This window comes from Gallus gallus, chromosome 2 (assembly GCF_016699485.2).
Source record: "Gallus gallus isolate bGalGal1 chromosome 2, bGalGal1.mat.broiler.GRCg7b, whole genome shotgun sequence".
Lineage (NCBI taxonomy): Eukaryota > Metazoa > Chordata > Aves > Galliformes > Phasianidae > Gallus > Gallus gallus.
Window position 1 is genome coordinate 135,668,824 of NC_052533.1, and position 9,393 is coordinate 135,678,216.

The 9,393-nt window shown below is 39.6% G+C and overlaps 1 protein-coding gene across 5 annotated transcripts in view; it reads right to left on the minus strand.

Annotated features, from left to right (window-relative positions):
- Nucleotides 1-7,864, minus strand: part of TAF2 (TATA-box binding protein associated factor 2) — a 56,689-nt gene extending 48,825 nt beyond the window's left edge. For 2 of the 5 annotated variants that reach the window (XM_040685904.2, XM_040685888.2), the window contains exons 1-4: nt 7,258-7,864; nt 5,664-5,718; nt 4,737-4,897; nt 713-828 (exon numbers count right to left, since the gene is read on the minus strand). In XM_040685904.2, the coding sequence (XP_040541838.1) occupies nt 713-828; nt 4,737-4,897; nt 5,664-5,718; nt 7,258-7,310 (385 nt within the window). In that variant the 5' untranslated portion in view covers nt 7,311-7,864. 5 annotated transcript variants of the gene reach the window in all.
- Nucleotides 7,865-9,393: the final 1,529 nt, after the last annotated feature.

A 9,393-nucleotide genomic window follows, 5' to 3' on the forward strand; every position in this document is an offset into this window, starting at 1 on the left:
TTAAAACCTCTTATTATATTTAAAGCTTTCCCTGTGACCGAAGTGTCTTTGCTTTGGTTCAGTTTCACAGAAATCTCACTTATGAAGAGACAGGCAAGACAAGAAATTCAAGCAAATAGTGAAGTTTAGCCAAGAAGCGTAACCATATACTGGCACTGCAACTTTGAGAAAAAAAATATACTTGTTGGAATATTTTCCTTTCTAGGCTTGCAAATAACACAACAGGAACTTTAACTAAAACTACAATGAAATAACAAAAGTATTTCCCAGTAAGATATAACTGACAACACTGCACAAGTGTTTTCAAAGTGAGATGGAAAAAAATGAAGCTTTATAAACAACACATAAATAGACAGATTCTGGTAGATTATTTTCTTTGTTGACTCACGTATACTTTAAGCAGCTTCAAACAGTTATAATTTAGCAGCCACCATACTCCATTATACTCACAACATCATGTATACTTCTGGGTTCAGTACTACCCAGAGTTAGTTCGTAAAGGGTGCTGCAACCACTTCTCCATTTTACCAAGAACCACAAAGGTATTTTTCAACCTTTAGCTGAGTGACAACAAAAGAAAACAGTAATCACCATTTAATAAAATAACACAGCGATATTTCTATTTATTTAGATCTCCTACCCTCCTATACAAACTCGCAGATAACAATTCTGTGGCATCTTAAATTAAGCTTTCAGTAAACAGTCTCTTTACCATCAACATGTTTCCACAGCTCTGAGGGAACCTTAATGCAGAGTTCACCATTTCCAGCATCTGGGTCCACAGCACTGACTGCAGCAGCATAGGCATTGGAAAAATAGTTGAGATTCCTCCTGTCAGAAATAGCCGTTTAATTCTTAAAGTATACAATGAACCCCCCAAAAAAACAAAACAAAAAAACCCCAACTTTTATAGTGACATGATTTCTATACCAAATCTCATGGGTAAAAAGGAAAATACTTTTTGGTCCTTAGAAACAATTTAAGAAGAAAAGATTGCAATCATTCATTTATTTAGGATGCAGCCAAATTTCTACAATAGAGTTGCAGCTGTTTAAGCAACTATATATTAGCTGACAGCACATTGCATTCTGAAGCAGTATCATTACTTTAGCTGCAACTTAGATTAACTGTTTTCCCATGAAATTAACAGGGATGTATGTGTGCTTATTGTTACAAGCGGAATGCTATCTTCTTATTGTTCAGTATTATATTCACATACTGAAAGATTCACCAGTCAAGTTCAGAAATAACTTTGCTTTTGCATCTTTATGCTACAGCTTTCATATTTTTCCAAATGGATTTTTAACTCTACAAAACACAGGCATGACATCTCTGTTAATTCTAATCCTCTAGTACACTGATTTCTCTCTGAGGAGAAGGTATTTCAGTTACTCATCATCTCTTTCTTCCAGAAGGAATTCCGAGCTGTGTACCACTGATGAATCCAGCAACTGTGGGGGCAGAGCTGCAGTCAAGCATAAAGCTCTCCGCAGTGGTGCTCCACCACAATGGAGTAAATTAACTTTTGGCTGTGGACTCCATTCTTCCATGGAATCTCAAGTCTACACAAAGCAGACATGATCTCATTTCAGGATTTTACTTACTTTCATCTAACCACTCTGTATTCAACACCCACCAAGAAAATGGCATTCAACCCAAACTACAGTACCTGACTTGGAAGTACAAAGAGTAATTAGCTATGCCAAGACCATCCTAGAAGTCTATATATGTCAAACACTGTGCTTACATTCTCAGCCTTACTCATCTGAAAAACATAGCCAAACACTAAAATACAATGAGGACATATTTTCATCCAGTTCTTGATCCAGTTCCTGATCCAGTTCTTAAGCAATGGTAACGCACACATTCCCTGGTACCACTACCAAGACCGAGAATGGTAGGAGCACTCAACTTGTCTACTTAGCTTGAAAGCTTCTGAAAATAAAACATTAGTAGTAAACGGAACTAAATATGGAAATACTTAAATCTTAAGTTTTAATATGTAACCATGATTTTTTTTCATAGTTCAAGGGCACATAAAGATAGTTGAATGTGCCTGCTGGAATATACTTCAGCTACAGTTCCAGATGAATTCAAGCCAACTTAAATTTTTTTGGTAGAGAGCATTCAGTTGGTTTAACTCCCTGATCTGACTCACCAAGGGCTCAGAGCAGTGCTAATGCTGAGGTACGGGAGACTACCAGTGGCATCAAAACCACCCCAACTAACACTGTTGTAACCTAACTTGAAACAGCATCCGACAAAGGCAAACAAGAATCACTGGAAAAACCGTCTTTTAAGAAGACTGCACGACTGAAAACTACCTTCTTAATTAAAGAAATTAGCAAGAGAACATAGTAACACTTCATTAGATTATAAGGTCTCAAAGTTTTTTCACTTTAATGTAAACTTGTTCTGAAAATTCATGACTGTCAATAGGAGACTCTTTTCCAGTACATCAGTAAGGATTTTTTCCAAGTTTGAGTCTCATGATGAACTTGTGGTTACATTTTAAACATCAATGGATTCATAGACAGGAAAAGGTTATGATTTTATAACATGAAAAGTAGACTCCAGAGGGCTTAACATTTTATGGGAAACAGTCTATTCTGATATTTCTATTTTTGTGTAGTGTTCCAGTTCAAATGGGTGATTCATTGTAAAAGGAATCCATTAAAGACTTAGTACCACAGACTAATCTTTTCATACGTTACACTACTCTCAGGATATGACCATTAAACAAAAAACAGAGCATAAGCCAGAACTTACATCCCAAGAAATAAACATAAGTTTTCCTAACGGTAAGTGTGCACTGACAGTGAAAAAGGTATGAATTCATGAGTTTTCCTGGTAGAGACACTTTATTAACAGAATAGACACAAAACACTGTTAATTACTGACCAAGAATGTGCTGTTCACTGACTGGAAATGAGCAATCTTGTAAAGACATTTCTTTAAAGCTATTCACTGATTCCTAATACCTCCATGTCAACTTTCAGCAGAATTTCTCACTACTAGAGGCAGCAATGCTAAGTGACTGTTATGCAGAGCAAACACACAGTTTATAAACAACTTTCTTTCTGCAGTATTTAGCATCAACTTCATACAATAAGATCTTTGATCCACATGTAATTCATTACTACTTCTACTCTTGTACTTTGCTTCCTAACTACAAATTAGTACTTCTGGAGTCTAACTCTAAAATATAGTATAGAACTTACATATATTGCACGCTATATGTATATATGTTATGTATGTACATTTCTTATTAATTTATCAGTAAAACAACAATCTGAACCTATGTCACACTGAAAAAACCAACTTTTCTTGCCCACAGCTAAGTGCTTGCCATCCCTTTCTTTGAAACTTCTCTACACTTCTGCTAGAAAAAGATTAAGCAGTGATAAAGTGCATCATGAGTTTACAACTAGAGGAAGAACCCTACCAGTGGAAATGAAGGTTATTTATTGCAGCAAATCGCAAAGCGGCACATGCCCAATTCACCAGTAACTTGTCAGTTTTATGCGTAGGCTAAAGGCTGATCCCTGACCTCTCAGATGAAAGAACATTACAACACATGCCCCAAAGGCTGTCACAAAGATCTCTTCTGCAGCTTACTGCTGCTTTCATCTAAACCAACAGTGAAACTGGAGGATATCAAAACATCCTGAAGAACTACATGCTTCACGTTAAAAAACAAAACAAGTAGATGAATTAATGAATTCATCTCAAGGTTAAAATGATACTGAATAGAGTACATACACACAGGAAAGATGTATGTGTCCATTAGCGAGCTATACAAAGGTATGTCTTCCTTTATATCAAAGCAATACTAAAATGCAACAGTTTCTCAAACATGCACCACAGTTACCACAAATGTGTGAAGCACTTATCTCAGTAAGAGCAGGATAACCACAAACTTCACTTATCAGATCAAAACAGAAGTCCTTTTTGCTGTAACTATTTAACAGTATATACTCTTAAGAAAAAACAAACATGCAGAAGAATAAAATATCTCCTTTGTTCATTTTAACTGCACAGGGGCTGAGACATGAGTGGTTGTCTGAGTAGTCAAATACAGGCTGTGGGATTTCTGCATACTACAGCTTGGAAAAACAAATTCCTTATACTGACAGAATCAAGAAGGCTACAATCTACAGTGAAAACAGGGAAGAAGAGGACAACAGAAGTGGCTGTAACACTACAGCAACAGGTCTAAGACAAGAACCAAACGGACATGCTCCAACACTACTTGCAGGCTGGAAGCAGTACTTACAAGATTCCAAACTCTTCCTTAAATGCATGAGCTAAATGGGATTCTCTGCCACCTTGTGTACAGAGGGCAAACTTATACACACTGTTCTGCACTTTACAGTGAACTACTTTATAACTTCTCAACGTTTTTGTCAAGACAGTCATTACTGACTGTTAAAAAAGCAGCGATGCCCAGAAAACTCAAGAGGTTCAGTGAAAGTCCTTTAGCAATTCTGAGAACTGTGAACTCCACCAAGCCATCCAAAAGAATATGTGAAAACATGAACATACATTTCAGCAAGGTCAAAAGAGAACACATAGTGAACACATTTGCCATTATGCTTCCCTTACCAAAAAAGAAATGGACATGAGATTTTTAATCAAAGTTTCTTTATCAACAAATAAAACTAGCTCATACAATAGGCGATGCTTCACAACAAAAGGAAACACAACATCCACGGAGTTTTAAACACATCACTTACTGCTTTGACTCATGGTGACAAACCTCCAGCGTTGGATCATTATAGATGAAAGCTGCTTCCAAATCATTGACCCTTACTCTGTAAATCCGGCATTGTTTACTGTTCAGTTTGATTCTATTCAGGTTTGCAACTGTGGGAAATATGGTCAGTTCCACATAGCCCTATGAAAACACAAATCAACACTTCCTTTAAAATCTTTGCCAGTTCACCACACAAAGATATATTAAAAATAAAACAAATTTAATGCATTTTCAGAGGAAAAGCATGGATAAAATATTTTCTACCTAAAAAAATTGTATTTTCCTTGTAGATTATATGAAATAAAATGTATTTTGGACATCTAACAGGTGAATTTTTCCAGCCACAAAATAATAATAAGAATCAGAACTTGAAAAGGACTGATAACTATGTTTATTTTACTGGAAAATATTTGCCTCTGCTCACTAGATATCAAGTTTATTACTAACCTTTTTCATCCCCATGTTTCAGGTTTTGGCATCTAAGCTTGAAGCAATGACTCTTAAAATCTAAGTAGATTCCATTCAGTCATACATCTACAGTCACGAATTCACTCAAAGCCTTGAGGCCTCTTCAAATCTCAGGAACTCACATGCAAGCTACAAATAACTTTATCCTTAACATCAACTAACACTGCTAAAAGTTAATTCTTGGCTGTAGATTAATTTGTGGAACTATCCACTTTCCTTTAGAAAGCTTTGTTTTAAAAAGCTTTTTCTCACAGGGGTTAGAGCAACCACTATTACAAGGTATTTCATCTGAGGCATCTCTACAAATGACAGACTTAAGAGAAAGCATAAGAAGCTGAAGAACATAATCAGCTTGTGTGTGCAGCTGTTACTTCTAAAATCATGAAGGAAACCCACACTTCTCCTTTTCTTCTTTCATATTTTATTAAAACATACTTACTACAACAGACTTTCTCTGAAAATTTATGTTGTTGATACAAACTACCTGGTGAGTCGTGCTGGAAAAAAAAATAATAAAAAATTAAGGTTTTGCACAATTATCAGTATTTCATATAGTATTTCAACAGTTATAAATAAACAGTGATCATACAGGATATGGTATAGAAAAATTCTGCATACAGCATATATTTGTAAGGGGAGAATTTGCAACAGCCTGCATCTCTCACTTAAATAATTTATGCTGCGTGCAAGGTCAGAAAAGCTCCAATAAAGGCAAAGTGCATCATATCAGTATAAATGGCACTGATAATGTAAGAAGGTAACTCCATGAGCTTTTGAATGTCGTGTAACGGTACGTAAATATACAGCATTACTGATAGCTTGAAATCAAGTTCTAGTATTTTGGCAATGGGCAAACAGCTGTGGCGTCCCTGTTCAGTGCAGAGGAGTTGGACTAGATGGCCCACAGAGGTCCCTTCCAACTCTAAGAATCTTGTGATTCTATAATTCTAATATTGGAAATGGCATGCGGCCCTAACAACTGCAATCTGCGGAACCTGGTAAGTTGCTTCTCTTACGTCATTTACATAAGTAGGTACTATGTGCAAAAAAAAAGTCATAGTATGCATTTTTACAATTAGAATGTTATAAAAATGTATTAAACAATTGCGATATATTAATCAAGATCAGTACTGTAAACAAGCCAAATGCATTCACTCAAGTTTGGAGTTGCGTATCAGAACTCTTAGTAAATAAAACTTTGATTTCATAAGTAAGAGATAAAATGATAACTCCAACTTTTTTAAACTTTCAGAACTTATTCCTATATATTTTCTGCAGTTGACAACATCTATCCAACACTTCAGAGTACTGACTTGAGATACAGCCTTGTACTAATGCAACTTTTACGCCATGTCACACATTGTACAAACATACCCATGACTGCACATTAAAAAAGGACTTGGCTTCAATTGAGAGACTTCAAAAAAAACTCCTACAAGACAATTATAAAAATCTAGTATCCAGTGAATTCAAATATCACCTACATACCAAAATTCCTATGATAGCATCAGTAGTTCTTTTTAAAAATATACAGATTTATAAGGAAATCAGAAAGTTATAAAAAGAAGGACACAAAGAATCTCTGCCATCCACAACCAATTTCTTCACAGTTTGGCTAGAAACTACCTGTAAAAAATGATCATTTGCTCAGACCTCCTCAGCACACACACTTGCTTTTATTTATAAGTATACTTGTGATTATACATTAAAAAGCCTGTGAGACTAGAGGGCCTGACACACCAGTAAGAATGAAACATGATAGCATGATCTGTGGTGCTGATACTGTCTGGAAAGATCTCTAAGCTCTGAGAAGCACAATGTAAATTTCTTTGCAAGAAGGGACTGCGTGCTTTACAGCCTTGCTGTCCATGAGAACACACAAGACAAACCCCACTACACACATGCATTGAGAGCAAGCTTCTCCAGACTGGAGTTTCATCATCCTCGGGTGGACAACCACTACTCAGCCTGGGGCCCGCTCCAAATGCATCAAGATCTGAAGTATAACGATCTTTTAAGAAACAGATACTTATAATTTGTACGGCCTTGGGCTCTCAAATCCCTTGTCTCCTTTCTTCCTGTTCATCCTGACCAGCAGCACTGCGACACACCACAGGCCGTCAGAAGGGCATCAGCATCCTCCCCGCTCGGTGGCTCCCGTGGTTTTTCCCCGTGCAACGCCGCAGGTGATCCCTCATCTCCACAGCGGGTCCGTGACTGACGGGTCAGGCATCTCCAGCTCGGGTCAGCACCATGGTTATAACGCCAACAACGCTGTCTTTTTACATAACCCTTTACGAGGTAATTCGCAACCCCTCCGTCTGCTGGTGTACGACACCAGCTCACACAGCAGCTACGGGAACCAACCGGACTAATGGAGAGCACTGAGCGCGGAGAGGGCTGCGGAGCAGCCGGACGGGCACAGCAGCTCCTTGCTGACAGGACACCCGGCCGGGGCAGGGGAAAGGCGGCGAGAGGCCGCCCACGGCTCGGTCTTACGGACGTAGCTCCGGGCTGGGCTCCCTCCTGTCCGGGGTTGCCGGGCAGGGCCGAGCGGGGCTCCCTCAGCAGCTCGACCGCCTCCCGCCAACGCGCCCCGCCGCGGCAGCCGCCGCCATTTTGTCGGCAACCTCTCACCCCGCCGGGTGAAAGGTCAAAGCCAGCCCGAAGGCGCTTTGCTTCTTTAAGAAGGTAAAATCTTTCGAAAACACATCTCGTTTTTCAAAGCGGCACCCCGGTGACTCTCTAAGGCAGCCATAGATGAAAAAAAAAAAAAAAGAACGAAAACAAAACAAAACACCGAAAGTAATCCAAGAGGCACAGCGGAGGTCAGGCCCTGTCCACGCGCATGCGCTCTGCGCGCCTCTGGCGCAGCCCCGAGCGTGATGCGTGCGCATGCGCACACCCTGGGGAGGGGAGTGCGTCGCTGTGGCGGGAAGATGGCGGAGGTCGGCGTTTGGTCGTCAGCATCACAGGGCACCACGGGAATCCGCTGCAGCTGGATAGAGAAACCCGTGCTAGCGAAGAGCCAGCCTTTTTTGGTTCCCACCCGCAGTGTGGGTTTGTTTCAACAGCAGTAGCGCCCCAAGGGAAATGTTAACCCTGGCGGCGTGTTGTACCTCACAGCAGAAGGCCGAGGTTAGCTGCTAGCTGTGTGAGGTACAGCAAGGGCAGGCACTACTGCGGTGGGGGCAGTGACGTGCCCCACCCGTTTCAGGCAGGGCTCCAGCTGCACAAAGCCAGCACCTCACCCCCTAAACCTGGTTGCTCGCACACATGTGAACCTCTCGCTGTGTATATTCACTAGGGAAGTGACGGTGCTGGATGAGTGCTTATAGGTACTTGGAATGCACAAAGTTAAATTATCTATGGGCCAAACTCAAGGACATACCCAGCAAAGACTGATAGGAAGATAGTAAAGGACTGCAGTCCTGCCTTTTGATTCCAAAACCAGTTGGAGGTGGTAACAATGCTGCCTGAAACTTGGCAGCAGTGATGCAGTCTGTCACTGTTCCCTCACACTCTAGTTGCCCTGTGGAGAGATTTGAGTTAGAATTACCAGAACACAAAATTTAATTTCTTCATAACCTGCAATAGCTCTGTTATAAGTAAGTTTCAATTCATCTGCTTTATGTTAAAGTTACAGCATCGAAGAAGCTAATTCGGTTATTCCTTTCACTTCTTCAGCAGCATCTCATTTTGAACCTCTAACAAAACAGAAGTATTGTCAACAACAGACAGAAAAAAAATGGACGCATGGAAAAACACTCTAGATAATATTAAATCATTACATTAACTATTCTGATACAGCACTACTCCTGTAATCCTGTTTCACAAACAAGGCCTAGCATAAATATACTGTTATATCACAGACTACAAGACTATCAGTTGTCTTAGTATTTCAGCTGAAGAACCACATATGGTCAAATTGAAGTTGTTTTAAATGCTTTCAAATTCTTACTGCTGTTGATCTCTGAGAGGGAACACCAGTGCTATTAAAAGAAAGGACCGCAGCTGCTGAAACCAATGAACAAGGCAGTTTTTCCAGGAACTGAGCGCAGCTGAGCCTCTGTGCAACTGGTCAAATAGCACACTTGTGTGCTTTAGAAATATGGAACATAAGGAATCAATCCTGCATCAATAGACATGAATAACCAAAGCTCAGGAAG